The following is a 26856-nucleotide window of genomic DNA, read 5'->3' as shown; positions in this document are numbered from 1 at the left end:
ATTGGATAGTAGACATGAATAAACTATCAAACCAAACAATGTGGTCAAGAGTATTGTATTAGAGAAAGACCGTATTGCATTTGTAATCCTAAACTGAATAGGTTCTCCACCTCTTTTGATTAGCTTGGGTAACCATGATATGCTGCTAGGTGTCACTCTTGGTTTGTGGAAGCCCTAAACGTGTATAAACACTAAAGGGAGAATTGAAAGTAAGTTCTAATTCACAATCGATTTGAAAGAGTTTTAATCGCCCACTGCCTCGCTAAAAGGAACCTAATGGATCGTACACCGTGTAAGGTAGAGATTGAAGAAACAATGGAGATGAGTAAGAATAATTAAATGGTTTAATTATTTATGGCAAGGATTAATTAATATGTTAATTAATCAAACGAATAAGTTCGTTAAAGACCTCGGGATAGATTTGGACCTTAAGGCCCAATGGGCTTTAAACGTCAAGTCCATTGACTTAAGTTGTATGACAACTTAATGAATAATGATTCACAAAGGCCCAAATAGTCCAATGAATCCCTATGTCCGGCCATTTAGAGATGGAGTGGGTTTTGGACTTATTTACAAGTTTGCCACTCCAATGAATTAAGGTATAAATATGACTTTATAGCCAAAATTCATTTAAGGGTTTTTTTTTTAGGAAATTGGAGAGAACACAAAGCTCTCCTTTCTCTCTAAAGAGGCCGGCCCCCTTGGAGGGATTAGCTAGCAATCCCACTCCTCCAAGGTCACTCATTTCTTCTCCAATCTAACCTTGGTGTGGAGACTTAGAGGTTCTCTATTTTGATAACTTGGAGAAACCTTTTCATCCATCCAAATCCATAGATTTAAGATGCAAGGAATGAAGGTCCTCTCTTTGGGTGATTAGCCTTTGCTTATGCAAAGAGGAATCTACAAATGTATAAATTTCTCAACTCACTTTGATTTGAGTTGAGTCTTGGTTCACCAATCTACTAGGCTTTGAATTTCATGGTTAATGTTTTGTTTTTAAGTGCATGCAAGCATGATTCCGCCTTTAATTGTTAATTGCATGCTAATAGATGTTGCTTAAATGAACATGTTTTTCACAAATCTTCCTTCAAGTGGTATCAGAGCCTAGGTCTAGTAGTTGGTGAATCCTTTTGGGTTTTGTATTTCATAGTTTTGATTTAAAAGTTGTAATATGTTACAAGCTTTATTCTTGTTTCTTTGAATGTAAATTTTGTTAGAAAATTTGCCATCTCAAATGTTGTAGATGTATTTCATATGAGCATGAATATTAGAGCTAAAATTTGGTGCCAAGTTTTTGGGGATTTTCGGCCAAATCCAAAGAGTGATTTTTTGGGTTCTTGTTTGACTTGTTAAAAGTGTTTTAAAGTGACTTTTGGAACCCCTAAGTACCCTAGGATGTTAGCCCCATTTTGAATGGTGAAAATTTGAGTTTTATTGCTTGAAAACATTCATGGAGCTCTTATGGGTTTTCATGGATGTTCTTCATTGTTCTTGATGTTCTTGCCAAGAACAAAAAGGTTTGATGTTTTGATTCAAAGTTTTGATTTATTTCATAAAGTCTTTGTTTTGTGTTGGTGGGTGTGACTTATCTATCATCAAAACATTTATTATTTTTGAAAGGTGATAGAAATGGTGATGGGTGTGTAAGAAGGACTTCTCTTACACACACACACACCACTTGCATGGCTTTATTCACATCAACCTATTTCCACTTGCATGGCTTTATGACTTAGTTGAAAAATTTCCAAATTTTTGTGGACTTATCTCCACTTCTTTTTTCTCCCTAAAACCGGCCACCCTATTAAAATAGGGTATTTTTGGGGCTTTTATGCAATTACATAAAGTTTTGATACTTTTGTGTATTTGTATTTTGACCCAAAAGTTTACGTTTTGACGTTAAGGCCTAAAAACGCTAAAGGACAAAAAGGTTTGATGTTTTGATTCAAAGTTTTGATTTATTTCATAAAGTCTTTGTTTTGTGTTGGTGGGTGTGACTTATCTATCATCAAAACATTTATTATTTTTGAAAGGTGATAGAAATGGTGATGGGTGTGTAAGAAGGACTTCTCTTACACACACACACCACTTGCATGGCTTTATTCACATCAACCTATTTCCACTTGCATGGCTTTATGACTTAGTTGAAAAATTTCCAAATTTTTGTGGACTTATCTCCACTCCTTTTTTCTCCCTAAAACCGGCCACCCTATTAAAATAGGGTATTTTTGGGGCTTTTATGCAATTACATAAAGTTTTCATACTTTTGTGTATTTGTATTTTGACCCGAAAGTTTACGTTTTGACGTTAAGGCCTAAAAACGCTAAAGGACAAATTGTTTTGCTCCTTTAATGAAGTTTTTAATTTATTGAAATTTTTGGGTTCTAGTTGTAATTACATGAAGTAGTGGACTTTTGTGTTTTTACAAAGTGACCCCAAAAGTTTGTGTTTTTGCAATATAGCCCAAAAGTTGAGGTTATTGCATTTTGGCTCAAATTAAGTTGAGAACAAAATTGTTTTGTCTCTTTAAATGAGAATTGGATTTTCATTTCATTTAGCTCCATTTAAATCAATTTTATGGATACAAAAACCAAATGAAAATGTTGCATTCAATTTAATTAGTTAAAGTGTTAATTAATTAAAGGGTGATTATGAACCTAAGCCTACGATAATTGAGCTATGTGAAAGGCTGTTTCAAATTTGTTTGAACCATGGGAATGTGTAGATTAGATTTTGGTTGTAATTTGATTTGATCAAATGTTGTAAAAAGAGCATAAGCTCTTCTTTACTTTAAAGTAATTTATTTTGATCAATTGTTGTAAAAGAGCATAAGCTCTTCTTTACTTTAAAGTACTCATTTTCTTGTTTTATTTGATATGCATGAAATTGAAGTAGTTGGGTCCAACGTCCCTAAGACAACACGCCTTAATGTGATTAAAACGCGTAACTAAAATCAATCACCATCCCTAGACCGAGATTCAACACTAGGCTCGTGTTGAATCTAAACAAAGGTTCATAGTCATCCTAAGGCCCTAAGGCAACTATATAGTCCATCAAATGAATGCAAAAGTTTATGTTAGTAGTATCATATACTCTTGCTTTAAAAACCGTTTTATAAGCATAGTGGGAGTATTATATACAACTAAAACAATCATATGGACCAATAGTTGTAATAGGACCAAAATTGTTTTAATAAGATTAAAATGTATGTTTATATATGATGAGACCTAAAACCCTCAAACCAAACCATTATTAAGTTGATAAGCGTGAGAGTGCTTTGAACACTCTTTCGTGGCCTTCCACCGTGGTAGGCTCCAATCGTTTATGACTTGTACACCGCCTTCACCCTATCATGGGGGAGTGCAAAGTGCATGCTTATACTCAGGAGGAGTCTATATGCATACTTGATGATGTGAGACGTAGGCAACGAGAATGATCAACATCATATCATTGTGAGGTTGTTCTTGAACCCCTACCCGAACTTGCATGGTGGGAATGACTTAACTAAGTGCAATGGAGCCAACATCATATCATTGTGAGGTAACATTCTCTAGAGGCCAAATAAGATGGGTACTTGCAAGAGATGCAAATGAGTAAGCGTACTCTCTCATTATTATTAATGCTAGCCAACATCATATCATTGTGAGGTGGGCTTGGTAGTAGTGAGTCTCCCATACCCTACTAAGAGTTTCCTCCAAAACTCTCGAATTCCAATGAGGGATATGGAATTTGCCAAAAATAGTGGGTGGTGCTATTTGATTTAAAGACCCGGATCAAATGGCTTAAAATCAATCAATTTATATTCGTTATGTATTTGTTTACCAATATATTTGCAAACGCTATCCAAAACTTGACTAAGAAAAGCCGAATGCTTTAGTTTCCAGACTTGGTACCACAATCCCAAAGATTGTCTTAAATGGATTGTATATGTACCTAAGTAGTCTAATCCTCACAATCTTCCTATTGGTAATGTATCATTGGAAGAACATGTTAGATAAGTCTATCATAAAGAGGACAACACTTTTAATATCATAGTTCTTCACTTACAAATCATTGTATGAAGAAATAAGAGTTGCTTTGAACAACCCTTAGCTAATGCAAACACTAGTGCTTGTTTCTTTGTTAAATGAACAAAGAACTTGAGAAGAAAGCACAAGGGCATGGACACTTTATGTGCCATGATTCTTCACTTACAAATTGTTGTATGAAGAAATGAGAGTTGCCTTGTACAACTCTTGAAAGTTTGTAATTATGTTTAGAACATAATGGTTGGTTGGCAAAAATAGTCCATTAACATGGACTTATGATGATTTTGAATCATTGAGTGTTGAAGTGTTAAACCATTTCTAGAAACGGAAACTAGGCAAGGACTTCACCTTTATGTCCCTATCCTAATGATTCACTAAGTTTATTGTAAACTATGTAGTGAACAATAAACACATGCTCTCCAAAATGTTTAATGTGTATAACACAATTGAAATAAGTTTCAAGAGAGATAGTGGGAGTTTAGGGACCATGACTATTGTAGTCAAAGGAGAAGTCAAATGAAGAAAGCGAAATAAACTCCAAGGGAACAAACTTTCTTTATGAAATGATGGACATTGGAAGGGGTATTTGCAAGAAATGTCTTGCAAGTGTCAAGAACACACTTTTCAAAGGTGTTGTTAAATGTTCTTGAAAAGTTCAAAACAGTTGGTTCTTCTACTTGAATGCTTGATTCCGTATTAGTAACTATGTTTTACAATTGTTGTAAAAGTATGGCTAATAAGAAGTAGAAGATTAATGAGAGAAGAGAAAGTACTTCACATTCGAAACGTGAATTAAATGTAGATCTCTGCGAAAGCAGATAGTATTTACTTCCTCATATGAACTACCAAAGAAAATGGAAAAACAAAGATTGTCTTTACATTCCAATTTTAAGGAACTTATTTCCGTCACTATAGTAGAGATGGATGAATGTTTTGTTTGACAAAACATTGTTCTTTATTAATTAATGATTGGATTATTGTAATCTAATTGATTGTCTCTATAGTAGAGATGATATGGTAGTGTTAACTGTTTAGAATATAATGATGCTTAAAACCCAAAAGGTTGCAAGATAGTGACTAATCCCAATTGAGTTGTGATACCTCTAAAAACATAAATTACGAGTTGGTCATAGATGGATGCTTTGGATCGTTAGATCCGGATCCAATACCTTCTTATTAAAATTGTATAGAGGCGAAATGTTCGAATCTTTATTCTTTTGGAAAGAAGAAAGAATCACAAAGTTGTTGAGGTTAATTCACTTAGATGTTAGTGGCACTTGTCCACAACATAATACTACTCATGTTGTATGACATTCACCGAAGATCACTCTCGGTTGGACTATAGTTTATTTTGAATAAACACAAGTCCGAATACTTTGCAAAAGGTTTCAAAGAATTCAAGAAATGTAAGTTGATGAGTAAGACGTCTAAAGTATTTGCCTCCTTAGATTTGATCCAAGGAAAGGTAACACTTTAGAACAGTTTCCTTGAAAGATATCAAGGAAAGAAGCATCATAAGATAATGGATTTCTCCATAAGGAGAAAAACAAACTTGAATAAGATTTAGTTCGTTGGATATTATCAGTTACCCGTATATATGATATATATACTTCTAAAAACAATATGATTGTCAATTAGAAGACCTTCCAAAATTTCCATGACTCCATAGGATGTAGTTGGAAAGAAAGACAAGTCTTAATAGTGTTAAGATTTGGAGTTGTGTGCTAATAAGCAATATTTGTTTAAGAATTATCTTGTGGGTATCCTTAAATTAATATTTGGATATTACTTCTATAAACCAACTAACAAATGTTGTTTGTTGGGTAGTTCATTGTAATCCTACACTAGGATTTGCTTAAGATAAAGCAAATGAACGAGGGATAGAACTCAAAGAATGGGTTCTTTGAGAGACAAGATAGTGATCAACAAATATAACAACCTAGTTCCTATACCACAAGCTCCAAGGTAGTCAAGAATGATTTATAAACTGTCTCAGTTGAATGGTTTGAACTTTATGACTATGTCATAGAGTTACACCTCTTAATTCGAAAGAAATAAGAATGAGAATCCTTATGACTACATTGAGTGTATACACGACATATACTCAAGAAAATGGTAAAGTACCATTTGACCCGAAATAATGAAACCTTCATAAGCTAATTGGTAGCTTAAGGTAACTACAATAAAAAGGAATGGTTGACTTTGAAGAAACCATTTTTGACGTAGTCTTGGTTTCAATTAATTCGAAGATAGCTAGCTACAACTAAATGGTGATTCAATGTTTGGACATAATATGGGTTTCCGAAACCATTATTAAGATAGTCTTAATAATATATGTCTAAAACTATGAATCACAAGACATGTAAGTTGTAGAGATCCATCCATCATGAATCTAAGCAAGCTAGTGGGAGCTATGAGCATCTTATGAGAAAAGGATCAAATCGTTTGATTTCTCATAAAGATGTAAATGAATCTTTTGTTTACTAGGTTTACAAAAGATTAGTGGGAGTTAATCATGTTCCTAAAATTTAAATATATATTTGATATATTAATTTTGGAAATGAAAAGAATTCTTCTTCGTTAAAGTTATGACTTTAAAACATTATATGAAGATAGAATGTATATGGGAGATATAGTCTATATACATGGGATGGAAATCTATAATGATATATTTCATGATATAATTGGATTATATCAATCCCTAATAATAGACGATAGATGCTAGGAAGTTTCTCATATGATGATAAACTTCAATTAGAAGGACAACTCTAGTGAGACTAAGAAGTTGCTCTTCTCAAAGAGAACGTACTCTTTGACTCCCAAAGAAATAATGCGTAAATAGAATCCTTTATGTGTAAGCAGAAAGGTGATTTATGTATTTCATATTGTATGAAAAACATTGATATGAGTTGTACCTAGAAAGGTACAAGACGATATCAGTACAAGCCCAGGATCAGAACCATGGCAACTGTCAAGTGAGTCCTTAAGTATTTAAGAAATACTAAAGGATAGATTCCTCAATAATTGAGGAAGAATTAGAGTAACGTAATGGAAGCGTAAATGTATTAGATTATGAATCTAATCCATCATTGGATGTTTCTTCATTATGAATGAAGAGATAAACAGATATCTCTTTATTATGACTAAAGAGATATTTGGATGGAAACGTTAAAGTAATGACTTTAGTGTGTTCCATTATGAATGCAAAATATATTGCCATATAGAAGCTTACAACATTGTTGTTTGGATGGGAAAGTTCATTTATGAACTCTCTATTCGGTTCCAACCAGAAAGTGTCTCTAGTGTACCGACACTACGACACTAATGGGGCGATAGCTCAAGCCAGGGAATCAAGGTCTCATCAAGATCCGAACTCAAATGAGAGACTGAACCACATGATTAAGAATCATGTATAATGGTGACGTCGTTATTCTCAAGGTTGCTTCTATGGATAACATATAGATATCCATTGTCTAGGCCTACTACTCAGCCATTTATGAAATGACTACAGAAGATGTATCATCACTGATAACCAAGCTGATTGGCTCTAGTGCAAATGGGAGATTGTTGGAAATGTGCCCTAAAACCAATCATATGATGATACTTTACGGACATTTCACAAAGTTAAACTAATGTAGTTTAAATATAAAGGGCAAAGATTATTGTTTGAGCCGTCTCATATAAATGTTATATGCTTAAACGATAAGTCCAAGGAATATGTGATTGGGAGAATGCAATCTAAAGAAGTTAGATTCATGAGACCATTCTTTCGTAGACACATCCTAAACATTCCTGATCATAGGATTGCCAATTGGGCATTGACAGTCCGTTAAGATCAGTACGTGTTGTGTCTTCTCTTAGGGAGAGTGACTAGTCTCGAGTCATTGGTGTGTGTGACATCAAGACAAGTACGTAGATGCTCAATAGAGAATGAGTTCACTGAACACGATCAACGAAGAGTTCTCATATTCATGTCACATGAGAACTCATGGTTGGGATAATGCAAAGTAGTCCTTTGACCTGAGGCATCATAGTTGTCTTGTGGTTAAGTCCTTGATCTTTGATTATGTCAAAGTCACTCCATCAGGAGGGTGTCCACGACATAGTTGGGGTTAAGCCACTTAGCCATGGAGGCAAGTGAATGCGCAACAAGGGATCTCTAACCTTCAAACTGTTTGAGGGAGAATACTCTATGATATGATTAAGAATCTCTGATCAGAGTATGAATGAGATTTAGGAAGTCGTTCCAAATCACATTCAAGGTAATCATATAAGCACACGAATCACATTGGATAGTAGACATGAATAAACTATCAAACCAAACAATGTGGTCAAGAGTATTGTATTAGAGAAAGACCGTATTGCATTTGTAATCCTAAACTGAATAGGTTCTCCACCTCTTTTGATTAGCTTGGGTAACCATGATATGCTGCTAGGTGTCACTCTTGGTTTGTGGAAGCCCTAAACGTGTATAAACACTAAAAGGAGAATTGAAAGTAAGTTTCAATTCACAATCGATTTGAAAGAGTTTTAATCGCCCACTGCCTCGCTAAAAGGAACCTAATGGATCGTACACCGTGTAAGGTAGAGATTGAAGAAACAACAGAGATGAGTAAGAATAATTAAATGGTTTAATTATTTATGGCAAGGATTAATTAATATGTTAATTAATCAAACGAATAAGTTCGTTAAAGACCTCGGGATAGATTTGGACCTTAAGGCCCAATGGGCTTCGAACGTCAAGTCCATTGACTTAAGTTGTATGACAACTTAATGAATAATGATTCACAAAAGCCCAAATAGTCCAATGAATCCCTATGGCCGGCCATTTAGAGATGGAGTGGGTTTTGGACTTATTTACAAGTTTGTCACTCCAATGAATTAAGGTATAAATATGACTTTATAGCCAAAATTCATTTAAGGGTTTTTTTTTAGGAAATTGGAGAGAACACAAAGCTCTCCTTTCTCTCTAAAGAGGCCGGCCCCCTTGGAGGGATTAGTTAGCAATCCCACTCCTCCAAGGTCACTCATTTCTTCTCCAATCTAACCTTGGTGTGGAGACTTAGAGGTTCTCTATTTTGAGAACTTGGAGAAACCTTTTCATCCATCCAAATCCATAGATTTAAGATGCAAGGAATGAAGGCCCTCTCTTTGGGTGATTAGCCTTTGCTTATGCAAAGAGGAATCTACAAAGGTATAAATTTCTCAACTCACTTTGATTTGAGTTGAGTCTTGGTTCACCAATCTACTAGGCTTTGAATTTCATGGTTAATGTTTTGTTTTTAAGTGCATGCAAGCATGATTCCGCCTTTAATTGTTAATTGCATGCTAATAGATGTTGCTTAAATGAACATGTTTTTCACAAATCTTCCTTCAGGCGGTGGCAATATATTCCCTGTGAGATGTTGTCATACATTGAAACATATTCTTATCATATGTCATATGATCAGTTGCACTAGAGTCTAGAATCCAACCTGTATGATGCTCAGTATTGGAGGCTAAAAGACCATGCCCTACAGTACCTGTGGTGGAGGACGAGTCAACAAGGTTTGACTCGGGTCATGAGAAGTAGGCTTGGCCTCCTTAGCCTTCAGTGGAGCAGTAGCTAGGGAGGCACAGCCTCCATTATTGCTCGCACTTCCACGCTCATTTGCACGTAGTTTTTTTCTTCAATTCTAGAAACCAATTAGGCACCCCATGCTTAGAAAAGCACGTATCCTCAATATGACGAGTTTGTCCACAGAAAGTACACTTCAAATCATATTTATTTTCTCGGTTGAAGGGATGAGAATTTAAAGATTGATTAGAAGGATTATTAGGACGATGAGCACCAGTTAGCCTAGAAATCATGGCCATGGACAGCAGCCCTCTTTGATTGTTACTTCCATCCATCATAGTGGCATGTCGTTGTGCTTTACACCAAACAACAGAGAACACCTCCTCAACAGATGGTAAGGGTTGAGCACGTAGAATATCACTTCGTACTTTATCAAAGATATCATCCAAACCCGCCAAAAAGGCATACACATGATCAATTTGAATTTCTTCTCGAATGGTCTTGAGATCCACAACACACCCCATCTTGATTAGCTTTCTTTGATCTAACTCTTGCTAAACGGACTTGAGATCAGCATAATACACATCAACTGGCTGGCCATCTTGACGGAGTCTGAAAGATTTAACCTTCAATTCATAAATTTGAGAAATATCCAAACCATCATAATAGGTCCAAACCACCTCTTCCCAAACTTCTTTAGCAGTATGCAGGTGAATAAAAAATCCTATAATAGCAGGTTCCATGGAATTAATTAACCACCCTTTTACTATTGCATTCTCTATCTCCCACGTCTCATACTCGGCACTATCCTCAGCAGGCTCCTTGGTACTCCTAATCACAAAGCCATTCCTACCGCGTCCAGCGATGTGCATCTCTAAAACCTTGGACCAAAGAGGATAATTTGATCCATTTAGTTTCATGGTGTTTGGTACGGCAGATGCATCACTCTGAATAACGACAAGATTCAATACTGGATTATTGGTTGGGTTACAAACACTGCCCTCCAACTTCAATACGCCACAGCCTTCCTCCGATGTCATTCTGCTTCAACAATAAAAAAAAAACGACTGTTACACACGCACCACACCGCTCGACCCACCACACTGCTGCACACACAGCGACACTGATTTCTGCGAGAAGAATTGTAGAAAAAAACTTGCGGACTGAGCACAACAGAAAAACTAAGGTTACGGCTGCCTTGGCTTTGATGCCAAATAGAATTCTACGAGATAATTTTCATTGTATTACTTCCTTGAATATATACAAATACAATCCTTGTTCTATATGGAAATAATAATCACTAAGGGACACAACAATTAATCCTTCCTAATAAAGGACTCTTAATATTTACAATATATTTACATACTTATTTTTAATGACTCACGTTTACACTTCGAACCCCTGACCTTGCACCGTGCAAGCCGCCAATACCAAGCCAAATATTTCCTGAAGGACTTACGTTGACTGGTTCAAATATTTCCAAACCTTGGAACACGCTCTCAATTTGGCTGAGGCATTCACTTTACGATTTGAAGCGATCCGAAAGAATGTGGTATAACCGTTAAAGTAAGTATTTGACTATTCAGGGATATGTGAACAACAAACTATGCCCTTGTGTGTTCATTAAGAAGTCACGTTCTGGATTTACGATTGTTACAGTATATGTCGATGGCATGAATCTCATCGGAACTCCTTAAGAGCTCGCAAGAACTGCCGCGCACCTGAAGTCAGAATTTGAGATGAAAGATCTAGGTAAGACTTGATACTATCTCAGTCTCGAGATAGAGCATTGTTCGAATGGAATCCTAGTACATCAATTGAACTACACCCAGAAGGTGTTGTGCCACTTTAATGAGGATAAAGCGAAGCCTTTAAGTACTCATATGGTCGTTCGATCGCTAGATGCAAAACGAGATCATTTTCATCCAAAGGAGGATGATGAAGAGATTTTGGAGCCTGAAGTTCCTTATCTAAGTGTGATAGGCGCTTTATTGTACTTAGCTCAATGCACTAGACCCGACATCTCCTTCGCTATTAATCTTTTGGCAAGATACAGTAATGCACCTACATGCAGACATTGGACTGACGTGAAAGACATCTTTTATTACCTTAAGGGTACTATGGATTTGGGCTTGTTATATCCCTACGGATCCTCAAGTGATGCCGCATATTTTGCTTCTCGAGTCGATTCTTGCCTTGTTGGTTATTCCAACACAGGATACTTGTCTGAACTGCACAAGGCGCGTTCTCAAATGGGTTATGTCTTTACCGTTGGAGGCACTGCAATCTCTTGGAGGTCAACTAAACAGACCTTAGTTTCCACTTTATCTAAACATGTTGAAATTCTCGCCTTACATGAAGCAACTCGGGAATGCTTTTGTTGAAAGCAGTAGTAGGCCATATTTGAAGCTCATTCGATCTCTACCTCGCCGTAGATGTCCCTACAACGATCTTTGAAGACAACTCAACATGCATCGAATAGCTTGTTGAAGTCACGCAAATCCGTTCATAAGACAAGAGCATCAGAAGATTGAAGTCACGCAAGCACATTGCGTCGAAGTTTTTCTTTTTCACATCAACAACAAGAGCATCAGAAGATTGAAGTCACTCAAATCGGTTCACAAGACAATCTGGCCGACCTCTTCACCAAATCACTACCGAAGAATATGTTTCAAAAGCTTGTTCATGTAATTGGTATGCGTAAACTTTCTAACTTGTAACATTGCTATTTCTCTTCGAAATTTTGTAAAACTTAGGGGGAGTATCATGAAGAATACTTGTTTGATCTTAATGTACTCTTTTTCCCTACGATTAGGAGCATTTTTCCCACTGGGTTTTTGCTACCTAACTAGGTTTTAACGAGGCACCCACATTAGGCTGGTCATATCCCTGATGATGTCCCGTACACGTTTCTTTTGACTTTGCATTTCTCACACATGTTTCCTTAGAATATGGATTTTGTCCATTCTCAGGTTTTTGCCATAGCCTTAGAGTTTTTTAATGAGACATACTTATGCAAGTTCCTACCTTATTGAAAATAAGCGTTGTTCCTTAGAATCAGTGCCGACGAGTCGACTTCCTCAACTTTTGCATGATGCTAAATCTACCTTGAGTATTTACACACTCAATGGGGAGTGTTGCAAACTTTCCTAATTTAAGTGTGATTGTGTAAATCCTAAATTAGATTTGATTCTAGTTATCCTTTCCTATTACAACTTCTATTCCTTGGGGATGAAGGAATATCTTCTCTCCCTTTACTACTATAAATAAAGGTACTATGTTGGAGGGCTAACACACACATTCCCCTACAATTCTACAAACACATCTCTCTAAATCTCTCTACCCTTGCCACCGGCCCCCCTTAGACCTAGTTTGGGAGTGAGGTGCTTAAAAAAAAAGCACCCATGAAAAAAAGCTGTGAGGGTTTTAGGTGTTTGGTAAACTGAAAAAAAAAGGCTTATTTTGGAAGCTGCTGTGAGAATAAGCTGAAATCAAAGGAAAAAGCTGAAGCTGCTATTTGCAGCTTTGGAAAACTGGTTTTTTTTCAAAGCACACGGAGCTACAGTGCTTCGTTAATGAAAAGACCCATTATTAGACTGCTTTTTTTCTTCCAAAAGCACTTTTACAAAAAGTTTACCAAACACTCTGCTGATTTATTTCACAGCCGCTTATTCTCACAGCACAGCCGCTTATTCTCACAGCAGCTTTTTTTCAAAGCACAGCAATACCAAACCAGCCCTTAACCTTGTCAGATAAAATAGGCTACAACATTTATTAAAATTTTATTTTATAATAATAAATTTGGCCTTTATAATCTACTCTTAATTAGTTATTTTTATATTTTTTGAGGCGACCGATTTTAATTACAAACATTAAGAAGACATACAATTTGTCATTTAGTACTACGGTATAGTGATATTCCTATTCAATTGTAAATGAGATGTCTTAAGTTTGATTATCGTCACAAGCAAATTTGAATCACATTATTGTTAGCCTATTGTAAGGCTAAGCTCACCTCATCCCCCTTGGTGTGGTTAATCTTCAAAGTTCTATGCGTCACTATATATTGGTGGATCTTCAAATGCAAGTTCTTTATATATTGGTGGATCTTCAAATTTTCATCATGTATATGAGATAAATGCTTTTCATAGAGCTTAATCCAAGGAAAGGGATCCTCTTCGGATCTCTTCCACCAAATCCACCCAATCACCTAATTCGGACTTTTGAAATTTGATCAAATGGCTAAAATTATTATAACTTTTAAAGGGGCCCCCTGTTTGTAGCCGTTTGATCAAATTTTAAAGGCTCGGATTGATTGATTTGGTGAATTTGGTGGAAGGGATCCGGAGAGGATCCCTTTCCTAGTTCCATGACATTGCTTGTAAGTTACAACACAAATGACCATTCACTCCTGCACTCCATTTGAGATATTAAGTTTATTAACTTCTCTTACAAAATCGTTTGTATATGAGTATCAGAATCGTTCTAAAATGACTTAATTCACTCACCGTAAAATATATATTTAGTGATGAGGTGAGGATCATTGCGTGTTGAGGACTTTTGACTTGGATTAACATTAGATGAAGTTCTCTTGTTCGAAAAGCATCGTGCATTAAACAATGGTATAGTTGAGGAACTTTTGGCGGGATTTCATCAACCTGCACTGGTGGCCCTTTGGGAACACGGGTGTTGGCGGAAACCTCCGTAACATGCAAATGAAAAATTTCACTTTGAATTCCGGACCTCAACATCCTGCTGCTCATGGAGTTTCACGATTGGTAATGGAAATTAACAGAGACGTGGTGGAACAGGCAGAACCACATGTTGAATCACTCTAATTTCGCACGAAGCTGTTGAAGGCTAGTCGATTCCTATGCCCTGCTTGGTCCCCTGACACAGTGGAGATTCTATACCACATCATGAGCACCGGTAAGAAACAAAACAAAAAAAAAAAAAAAAAAAAAAAAAAAAAAAACCAAAAATCACCACATTGGTAGCAGCTTGTTACAATGTTGAATGGAACGTAGCATTGTGAGAATTTTCGGAGTTTCCTTTAGAAATAAAAAAATTATTAGTTGCTAGTTATAGGGCATTTGTTAGTCGACGTGACATGCATGAATTTGCCATCCATACATTGTTTTAGCAATCATGTTTATGCTTGATTTGGATAGATATAGCAAAAGAGATTAAAATTGTTGAAGCTGGAGAAAAGATGGACGAGAATGACAGCACAGACTCACCATTCACCAGATCTGCATTATCGGATTGTGTTTGGGTATATGGTGGCATCTCATGTGTGATACTGATTTTATACCTCAGATATATTTTCGGACTCTTATTGCTCTAATAATCTTTTTCTCTGTTTCAGTCCCATGATTGATGATCCATCCATCCCAGAAAATATCTACAACCCTAAAAAAATAATAAAAAAAGAAATTAATCCAATTAAACTGCGGGCCATTGGAATGAGAACTGAAAGATCATGGGTTCAATTGGGGCTTAATTTATATATTTATGGTAAAAAGGCATCTGCAATCTGCATGCAGCAGACAAAATTGTTGTTCCTTGTAAACAAAGCCATCTTCATTGCACATGAATATAATAATAATGTAATGGAAAGGGTTTTCTCATCATTCTCTACTTTATTCTTAGTCATTTTTTCGGTTTATATATTTCTAATGCACACCATACTCGATTCGACATATGATCTTATCGTCCAAAGTTGCAGCTTCAAAATATAGTTTGTAAATAAAATATTCTTACGTAATCTACGTCTGATTAATTAATATAGAACTTAAGATGCAACAGTATAGTAGATTAATACAAAGATAATCACTTGTTTTGCTAGGTCTACCTCTCTGTGGACGGATTCATTTAGGGACTACCTGGGTTCCGGGACCCTACCGGAAACGAAAAAAAATGGATTGGAAGGTCTCCCAAAAGTATTATGGCTTTCTGGTACATAACTCAGTAGTGCCCACCAAGTATTCAATTAGATACCTTCTTCGTAGGTGAAGCTCAAATGCTGGGACAATATGGTTTGACAGTGTCAACAGCGCACAAGTGCTCAGCGAAATACCTCAGTGACAAAACTTAGCATAAGTTGACTGAACTCAAAAAAAAATTGTACGCATTGCAAGCATTTCTTTTGTCTAAAAAAATTATTTAACTTGTATACTATAGGACCCTTTGGGATACGATTAATGGTTCCACCACTTATTATGTTGTGATTCAAATTGTTTATGTTTTTAGGTTAAATGATGAAATATATATAATCCTAACAAAACAAGTGAGTCTAATCAAGTGGTTAGCATTTTAATGCTACTCACACATTAGTAGCGTTCAAACGCTATAATAAAGTCATAACCTTCTCTAGTTCATTCATGATAATGGCTATTTTTATTGTTTATGATTAGATTTATGAAGTTTTCACTTGTTTCATCGTTTGGACTTGCACAGAAAGCCACGTTCTTATGCATGTGTTAGTTACTAATCTAGCCTAGCAGTAGCATATGATAGTTAAAAATTGAAAATAACAAGATAAAAAGGCATGCTGGTCTTCTTCTCGTCTTGGGGTCCCAAACCATGATTCCTTTTTCCTCTTACGTCACTAACAGACAACAGCCTTCCTCCTTACGCTTCAAAGGCACGTGCAGTCCTAATTTAAGCAAAAAAAGAAATGTGTGATGTGTAAGAAAGAGAGCAACTCTTGTAAATGGATTCATTGTTATGTGTTTTGTTTATTTATTAATACAATGTCATATAATTAAAAATTTACATATGATATTATTTGATTGGAACATGAGTTACCGTGACTGCTTTAGAGAAAGCTTGAGGCAAAAGCTTTGGATTGCATGGTCATTGTTTGTGACAGTGAACTCAACTTTTATGCCTTTTTTTTCTTTGAAGAAGATGGAGTGCAGCCAACATGCACTTGAAAAGGAGTAGTGGGAATTGAAGATGCAAGAGATATGGGGAGGGGGGGCATCTTTTTATTGAGTTGGGTCTATCAAATCTGGGATGACAATTGACCAAAGAGAGCCAGATAATTAGGGTTTAAAATTCGATCGCCAAAGAATTCGATTTTTTTTTCTTCAAAAAAAGGAGACAAGCTGATAGCTTCGTCACGGCAATCCATCATTCTAGGGGCCGAGAATACTCACATAGACATTTCAGCGTCCCTTGGCCACCATCATTTGATTCACCAACACCAGTAATCGAACAAAGGATGTGCTATGTGGAATATAGACTTGAAATTCGTTCTCAACTACTAAGCCACCCTGTGGTAGTTCCAAAGAATTAGAATATGCTTTGTTTCTTTTTCTTGCTTCAGAAATTAGCCAATGTGTGGGCAGTGTGTACGTATGAGGCCTTAGGCCGTTTTCTTTGACACTTTTTTCCTACTTTTGCATTTGAGATTATATATTGCATGTCATTTCCACTAGGAGGAATTGATTAGGTCATAAAGGTACCAAAGCTATTTGCACTATAATTTTTTTAATCAAATCGTAAACGTATTGTGACATTAGACGTGGGATGAAGGGAAAACATGAGAGCATACTTTATTTAATTATGCTCAATGGATTGAACGAATCAAAAGAGAATCAAGAATAAACATATTGTGTAGAAGAAATAAAAGTGTGCATAAATCATGCCCTTATTAGAGTTTCATTAATTGCAAAAGAAGACGCATTGGGTTACTAGAAGGGGAGGGTGTAATATTGCCCTTATTAGAGTTCCATTAATTTCGCGCCTCTTGAAAAAGAAAAGAAAAAAAAAACTCATTTACCAAGCACAATTTATGTCTCAACTTTTTCATAAAGCTACTTTTAAAAAAAAATTAAGCAATACCACTCACTTCAACTGACACCCTCCTTCTCCTATTATTTGTATTTTGGAATTGGTCAATACGAAATTAGACGTTGTAGTGTCTCCTTCCTAATTATGTTTTCTTCTTCTTCTTCTTCTCCTTTTTTTTTTTAACATTTTGATTCAGATACTGCATTGTAGTAACCAGTTCCTGGTTATGCTTTTTACGTTACTTTGACATTTGGATTCAGACACTGCAGCGTAATGTCCGTTTCCGGGGTCTGTTTTTTAACATTTTGATTCAGACACTGCATGGCAGTGCCTAGTTCCTAGTTATGTTTTTTACGTTACTTTGACATTTGGATTCAGACACTGCATTATTGTTTCTTGGTTTTGTTTTTTTGTTTTTCTTTCTTTTTTTACATTTTGATTCAGACATTGCATTGTGTTTTCTGTTTTCTAGTTCTGTTTTTACTTTTGAATCAGGCACTGCAACACAGTGTCCTTTTTGTGGTTCTATTTTTTTTTTATCATTCACACGCTTCCTATGCTTCACACCTTGCGTGATGGTTACATTTGACTTCAGACACTACAACGCATTGTCATTTTCCTAATTTTGAATTGATGACCGTAAAACTCTCGCAAACGCACCTACAATTCAAGAGGGTTTTGATGGACACTACCCTAGAAAAGAATCTCCACGACCAAAACATTTGTAATTGGAATTTGTTACATCCTTCTGCTTGCTCTTTGTTTATTTATTTATTTATTGCTGAGCAAATTAGGATGGTTTGTATAAACGTAAACAAGGGAAATGTTTGGCCACATTTGCCCTATGACGGCCTGTAAGTTTTACTCAACTTGTAAAGTAAAAATACCAATCACACTGGAGAAAAGAGAGAAGGAAGGTGGCTGACAAGTCTTTAGACATCAAACAAATTCCACCTTGATTTGCATTTGGATTTTCCATTTACACCGCTCATCACCGTCACCGCTGCTAAAGAGAAAATGATGGATACTATTGATTTGCACTTGGGAGGATATTACTGATTTGCACAATGGAAAGTGTTGTTAGTTTTATGTAGCCTCTCATGGAAAATTTGGTTCTAGTTAGGCTGTTTTATGATCTATATTTTCTAAGCCATATATAGAAGAAAGAATGTTTTTCAATGTTATGTGTATTCTTCTCATTCAGAGGTATATATACAATCATATGCATTCCTATCATAATAAGGAAAGAATAATTACAATTGATTACAAGGAATACATCCCAAACTAGGAAACCTATTATAAAAGGAATCCCACAATCGTAGGAATCCCAATACAAGTCAACACCCCCCCTCAAGTTGGTGCATATATGTTGCACATGCCCAACTTGTCTATAAACCTTTAGAACTTGTCACTAGAAACCGCCTTGGTGAGAATGTCCGCTACTTGATCTTCAGTTCCTATGGGAGGAACCTCGATTACTTTACTGTCCAACTTCTCCTTAATAAAGAACCTGTCAACCTCCACATACTTAGTCCTATCATGTTGCACCGAATTATGTGCAATATCACGAGCTGCTTTATTGTCACATAATAACTTCATTGACCGAGCATGTTTGACCCCCAAATCTTGTAATAGAAACTTAAGCCACAAGATTTCACAAATACCAAGTGCCATACCTCTATATTCAGCTTCTGCGCTTGACCTTGCTACTACATTTTGCTTCTTGCTTCTCCATGTTACTAGATTTCCTCCAATAAAGGTGAAATACCCGGATGTTGAAAGCCTATCATCCGTCAATCCTACCCAGTCAGCATATGTATAACCTTCAATTTTGAAATGCCCATTCTTTCGAAACAAAATTCCTTTAACCGGGGTCCCTGTCAAGTAACTCAATATCTCATAAAGGCACATATGTGTTGTTCTCTTGGATTATGCATATATTGACTAACTACACTTAATGCATGAGCAAGATCCTGCCAAGTATAGGCCAAATACATTAATCTTCCTACTAACCTTTGGTACCTCCATCTATCAACCGGTACCTGGTTCTAATTGATACCTAGCTTTATTCCTTCTGCCAACGGAGTAGCCACCAACTTGCACGCTGACAAACTGGTTTCTTCCAATAAGTTAAGAATGTACTTCCTTTGTGACAGAAATATCTGGACTTACACCTCGACACTTCAATCCCAAGGAAATATTTTAAAGAACTGAGATCTTTCATTTCAAATTTTGTGGACAATATTTCTGCAAGGCTACTTGCTCAATTGGATCATTAACGACAACCACCATATCATCCACATATACAATGAGAGTTGTAATCTTTCCGTTCTTGCATTTTAGGAATAATGTGTGATCCCAATTACTCTGTTTGTAGCCAAATGCTTTCATGGACTTGGTGAATCTACCAAACCAGGCTCTTGGAGATTGCTTCAACCCATACAATGACTTCCTGAGCCTACATACCTTTTGTTTCCGTATGTCCGGATCATTACACCTTGGCGGAAGGTCCATGTAAATCTCCTCGGTTAGATCTCCGTGAAGGATCACATTTGATTCAGACAGGTGACGGGTAGACACATAATTATTTAATGGATATCTCACTCTTGAATCTGAATTTGTTTCACTCATGGAGTACTTATGTTTACACTTAGGATCTGCCTCGTAAGTGGGTTTAGGAATACCTCGGTTAATACGCTTTGGAAGGCGATGAAGGGGAGGTGCATCCGGTGGAGAAGCCGATTGGCTATGTGTACTAACAGAAGACGAGTCCATATTCTGATCTGTAATAACATCTGGAGAAGGATCCCGTGCTAGCCGTTGCTGCTCGGTTTCATTTAAGAACATGGGCTGCAGCTCTCTTTCAAGCCCAAAAACCGTGGGTTGATTTTTCTCCCGAGGCCGAAGGGCCGTGTCCTGATTAGTTGGCTGCTGTTCAGTGGGCCGCTGGTCAGTGGACTGCTGTTCAGTCAGCCGCTGGTCAATGGGCTGCTGTTCAGTGGCCTGCTGATCATCAGATGCCGTGGGCTCCAATTGGGATAGCTTCTCTTCATGCAACTCATTTCCAGCCGCAGAAAAATAGTCAAAAAAACCGAACTTCCTTATCCCGATACTCCCCCTGACGTAACGACTTGAAGGAACTGAAAAACATTTCATTCTCATGAAAAATCACATCTGAAGTGATAAGCATCTTCTTAGTTGAAGTGATATCCCTTTTGGGTAGTACCCACAAACACGCAATGGAAAGCTCGAGGCTCAAGTTTACTATTTCGTTAAGGAGGATGGAGGTGAACAAAAGCAATGCACCCCAGAACCCCCGGGGAAAGATTTGGAACCGGTGGACAGTTAGTCTGAGCCATGAGGGCCTGAAACGGTGTTTGGAAGTCGAGAGTGCGAGAAGGAAGATGATTAATAAGATAGGCCGCAGACGTGAATGCTTTGATATGATTTTTACCACCTGCAAAAGTAGAGAAAAAAAAAACTTAAAAAAACTTGCAAGAGTACAAGGTTATCATGGTATATCAACTCAAGTAAGGTCGTTTTCCACTAGGATTGAATGAATAATTTATGCAAAACCAAAATCTTAATTAATTATTTGAAAACAAAGTTTGAAAAAGGGTGATTTTATGAACTAAAATAGGTTTTTTCTATTAACACTCTACATATTGTTGAATGCACCCCACAAAAAATTCAATATGAAATTACTTATGTATTCTACTATGCAATGACAAATTCGACCTTATTAAGTTATAAAAAAATAAGAATTTTTCAAATACACCACACGTCACTTTTAACGTATTATTTATCTTTTTCAATTATCAAAACCCTCCCACCCTCCATTATTGAACAAAATCCCAACTAATGAAACTACCAACACATTGATTGAGAAAACCCTAACAAAATGTCTATGAATATGCCAATGCTAAAAGTCACTGTGATTGTAAGAAATTATTTTCTCTCTAACCACACATTATATCACATCCCGACATTTATTATGTCGAAAAACTTCAGAACTTATGCCTTTAAACCAACTCTGTGAATTGCAATACCAACGGCTTGAAACTTTCAATAATTCTTTTTTTTTTTAATTTTTTTTTTGTTATAGAAAAGTTACATAAGATCTTGAGTTTGGATAATTCTTGAGTTTGGAAGTGACAAGATTTTCCAATCTACACAAAGATAAAAAAAAATTTAAGATAAGTGTTAGTCTCCAAAGTGGTTAATGATAATATGCTATCAAGCTGGAAACGAAAAACAAGTCAATCACATAACTAATTAGCCTGGGAACAGCAGGGTATCTAGATTCAATCCATCAACATTACAAATGAGTATTATAAAATTTGAAGAAATTGGGGTGTATATAGAAATATTATGTGTGTTTTGAGAATGTGGGGTGTGAGGGTATTATGGAGAGGTATGTGGGGTGTATAAAGATATTTTTTAATTGAAAAAATAAATGTGGGGTGTATTAAGTATGTGATGTTTATTCAACAATTTGTGGGGTGTTAATATAATAAGCCTCTAAAATATTTAAAACGAATTTAATTAACAATAATTAAATAAATTGGGAAAGTAAAAAAAACAAAAGAAAATAGTTTGAAAATCTATTTAAGCACTAGGGTTCTGACATCAACTTAACAATTCTACGTAGTTCTTCCAATTACTTATGAATTACACATGCATATTTTGAAGGTTAAGTTTTCCTAAAGTATGCCCTACTTGGAACCTCCAACATAGAACGTATATCTAACATGCAACCCGTCTGTAGTGTCCAGATTGAATGTGAACATGCAAGACTCATTAAATTTTGTGAAAACCTTTTGAAAAACCATATAACCTTTAAAACGTGTCATCCATCCTAAGAAGTTACACATATTAACCATAAAAAGCCAGCGCCAATTTCAGGGATAACCCCTCGCCAAAATTGCATCAAATTACTTTTCTAAATACCCTAATGGTGGCCAATCATCAAGACAATTAGATAGTTTAAAAAACGATGATTAATAATTCAAAACCTGCATGTATAATATCATAAGTAAATTGAAAAGAAACTATATATTCTTGCTAAGGCTCGTAGCCTCGCCTTAGCAAACAAAATTAGTAACGAAAAATCATTAAACAAAATATTATTAAGAATATGGATAGAAAACACATTGAAAATAAACTTGAATCGTCAAAAGCTCTCTAAACTGCATTCTCCAAAGTAGTGCCCTCTTCTGAAGTAATGTGTTTGTTTTCTTCTCTAATGGCTAAAAAGCCTTATTTCTAATACTACAAAATAAAATCCTACCTAGAAAAGGTTTTCTAAAAACTACGAAACATAATAGAATAAGATAACTAGGAAATAAAAGATTTCCTATTTGAACTGAAATTCGGACTTCTACAAAAATTAGACTTTTGACTGACCATATCAACCTCGATTTGGTCCTAAAAGTTTTTTTTTTTTAAAAGCTTGAGATATCCCTATCAAATCCTCAGAAGGAGTCTTCCTCAAAATATGCCATCTTGACCTCCAAAATGCCCAAAACGTCCAGAAACGTTAATCTGAAAAAGCTGTGCGCTGGGCATTCTTTTCTTCGCCATGGTCAAACGGCTTGGTAGAAAAATCTGAAACTTTGACACAATCATCTTGAAAGACTCACGAGCATCCTCCAATTAGAATCACTCCAAAATCCATCCATTTAATCATTTTTTGCTCAAGAGGAAATCAAATATCCTACATTGGAAATATGATCCAAAATATTAAAATCTCACAAAATAACCAATAATGTAAAGGAAGATGTGCCTCAACAAGCGAGGTACGAACCACCTCTAACAAGTGTCTATTTTTGCGTTCAGCAACCCCATTATGTTGATGAGTATACGGGCATGTGGTCTGATGAACAATACCATGCATATCAAGAAATGAACGAAGTTTTGTATTAACATATATACTCTCCGCCATTGTCACTTCGAAGAACCTGGATATTCATGTTGTACTGCACAACAACCATTTTATGGAACTTTTAAAAGGCCGACTTAACTTCATTTTTCGACTTTAAAAAACTAACCCAAGTCATTCTTGTACAATCGTCAATAAAAGTAACAAACCAATGAGCACCGCCAAGCGTGACTATTTTCGAGGGAACACATTAGAATGCACAATCATAAAAAGAACCAAACTTTTATTTAAACTTGGAGGAAAAGAAGTTCGATGGCTTTTAGCCAAATCACAAACATCACACTTAAACTAAGAAGCATCATTCTTAACAAACAAACTAGGAAATAATTTATGCAGATAACCAAAAGAAGCATGCCCAAGGCGTTGGTGCCACATCCAGATGTTTGACACTTTATTAGTATCCCCTTGAGAATCGTCTATGGAAAGAGCTTGAGTCAGCAAGCCAAAACTACTAGTAGTCAACTCCAAGTAATAAAGCTTCCCACATCTAATACCATAACCAATCGTCTTTCGCGTCCGGATGTCCTTAAAAACATAAAAATAGGGCCAAAAAATAACCAAACAGTGTAAGACAAGAGTTATTTGGGCAACAGATTACAAATTATAATTTAAGGAGGGAACCACAACAACAGTGTCAAGTTTCATGATATCATAAAGGACAACCATGCCTTCCCCGACAACTGGGGCGGCATCCCTATTAGCAATATTGACCAAGGTTTGTGAGGAGGTTTTTAGGGATGGAACCTGTCTAGAATCACAAGTCATATGTTCAGTAGCTCCGGAACCAATTATCCATGTATTTTCGTAACAGAAGTGGAAATATTTAGTGCCTTACCATCACTACTACCTGCCGCAGCAATCATGGTGGATGCCTTGTTTGCTATTTGATCTGAATCATTCTTTGTTTCTACAACGGAGGCTCATGATTTGTTGCAGCGGGGATCACAAGTCTTATCCTAATTCTCTGGATATCCAATCATCTCAAAGCAGTAACTCTTGGAGTGTCCTGTCATGCCATAGTGTGGGCACTTACCTTGTCGGCATTTACCTAAGCGAGGGATCCTTTCCCAGCACTTCTCCACGAACCTAATAAAAAACATCATCGAGGCCACCAAGAAACACTAGACTCTGTCTCTCAGTGGATTTGTGAAATGTTTTAATGTCGTTTTCACACTCCATGGACACTTTATTAAAGTGATCCAATTCCTAAAAAATCTCAATTAATTCTCCGAAATATGTAGCCAAAGGTCGACCATTTTGACGAAGACGTGATGCCTTCTTATTCAAAGAATAAATTCTAGCCTCATTATTCTCATCATAGTAGGCTGCCTTAAGAGTGTCCTAAATCTCCTTCAAAGTAGATAACCGAATGTACCACTTCATAATCTCCGGCTTCATTGAAGGCAATAGCCAACTCTTAATTCTCTGATCTTTAGATAACCAATCATCATATTTAGGATCGTCTTTGTTAGGTGCCTTGATAGACCCACAAAGATACCCCATTTTCGTCCTTCCAGCGATATGGATTTGAATAAGAGGAGCCCATAAATCATAGTTCTTCACATCCAATACCATACCAATGTTAAAACTGGAATTATTCGACTGCACCATAATTGGAGCAGCAGCAAGAATATGCACATAACCAGTCGCCTTTTCTTCAGCCATTTGCCTTGCTATCGGTGCAAATTAAAGTCTATAGTGTGGTGATGGAAACCTGGAACATGAAGACAGGAAAACTGAAAGAACGTGGGTAACAACAACGTTGAGTCGCTTGCTGCAATCAATCAAAAAACGGGATAACGAACTCGAACAACAACGACGTTAAGTCGCTCACTGTTTACATCAGAATAGAGGCACAACGAAAAGTGTGTTGAGCACGACAATACCAACCCAATTGGGGCTCGATTTTTTTCTAACTCAACTTTGGTGCCAAGAAGAAAGAATGCTTTTCAATGTTATGTGTATTCTTCTCATTCAGAGGTATATATACAATCCTATCATAATAAGGAAAGAATAATTACAATTGATTACAAGGAATACATCCCAAACTAGGAAACCCATGATAATAGGAATCCCACAATCGCATGAATCCCAATACAAGTCAACATATATATCTCTACTGGCCATATGTATGGTTCTAATTAATATGAAAAAATTTCCCTGGGATCAGCTTTACTTTTCGTAGTTACAAACCCTTATCATGTTCTACCTTGAAGGGCTGATAGGATTTGGAGCTGGTGAATGCGTTTTGATAGGGAGTAGATAAGAATTAGAGAGAGGAGAAAAAAAAATAAAGTCAAGAGAAAGGTATAAGGGTATAATAGTTATTTTCTAACTAGCTTAAATTCATGTGACATGCTTCATTGACCTATAAATAATTATTATAAATATTTGATTGTTTATGTCCTAAATGAAAATTGAGTATTGATTTATGACTAATTAGTAAAGATTTTATTGACCTTTAGCTAACTAACCTTATATTAAAATGTGAACATCTATTTTAAAATTAACCAACAATAAGAGGGAGAGACTTAGACCATATTCAAAAGAGATGTCAAATATTATGTGTGATGAGTCATATTATACTATATATTTTACCCTAATCTTAGTATTAATTTATTGGTTACTTTGTGAGATTTTGATACTTTGGATTATATTTTCAATGTAGGACATTCGACGTCCTCTGGAGCAAAAAGTGACCAAACGGATGAATTTTGGAGTGATTCCAATTGTAGGATATTCCTGAGTCTTTCAAGATTATTGTATCAAAATTTCAGATTTTTCTACCAAGTTGTTTGACCGTGGCAATGAAATAAAGACCCAGCGCGCAGCTTTCCCAAATTGACGTTTTTGGACGTTTTGGGTATTTTGAAAGTCAAGATGACATATTTTGAGGAAGATTCCTTTTGAGGATTTGTAGGGGATGTCTTCAACTTTCAAAAGTGATATTTTGGGACCAAATCGGAATTGAATTGGTTGGTCAAAAGTGTGATTTTCTGAGAAGTCCGAATTTTGGTTTAAATAGGAATCATTTTATTTCCTAGTTATCTTATTCTATTTTGTTTCCTAGTTTTTAGAAGACCTTTTCTAGCAAGGATTTTATTTTGTAGTAGTATAAATAAGGCTTTTTAGCAATTAGGGTAAAGAAGAGAGGAGGAAACGCAACTTTGAAGTTTATTTTCAAGGTGTTTTCTTTCCTTGTTTTTAATAATATTTTGTTTTATGATTGTTAGTAACTAGTTTCCTTTGCTAGGGCGAGGTTATGAGCCTTAGCAACAATATGTAGTTTCTTTTCAATTTGCTTATGATATTATGCATGTAGGTTTTGATTAACCCGTTTAAACTATCTAATTTAATTGTCTTGATGATTGGCCACCATTAGGGTATTGAGAAAAGTAATTTGATGCAATTTTGGCAAAGGGCTGTCCTTGGAATTGGCACTATGATTAATATGTGTAACTTCTTAGGATGGACGACATGTCTTAAGAGTTATATGGTTTTTCAAAAGGTTTTCACAAAACTTAACGAGTCTT

General features: G+C 36.0%; 1 protein-coding gene across 1 annotated transcript; it reads right to left on the bottom strand.

Moving 5' to 3' along the window:
• Window positions 1-10136: 10136 nt before the first annotated feature.
• On the bottom strand, window positions 10137-10622 carry LOC139196114 (uncharacterized). The gene has a single exon (XM_070821776.1). The coding sequence runs from the start codon at window positions 10620-10622 to the stop codon at window positions 10137-10139; it is 486 nt and encodes a 161-aa protein (XP_070677877.1).
• Window positions 10623-26856: the final 16234 nt, after the last annotated feature.

The sequence above is a fragment of the Malus domestica genome, chromosome 05 (assembly GCF_042453785.1).
Source record: "Malus domestica chromosome 05, GDT2T_hap1".
NCBI lineage: Eukaryota > Viridiplantae > Streptophyta > Magnoliopsida > Rosales > Rosaceae > Malus > Malus domestica.
This window is presented reverse-complemented; position numbering and strand designations above follow the sequence as displayed.

Coding starts and splice junctions, on each gene's coding strand:
- LOC139196114 (XM_070821776.1), bottom strand. CDS start 10,622: ATGACATCGGAGGAAGGCTGTGGCGTATTGAAGTTGGAGGGCAGTGTT.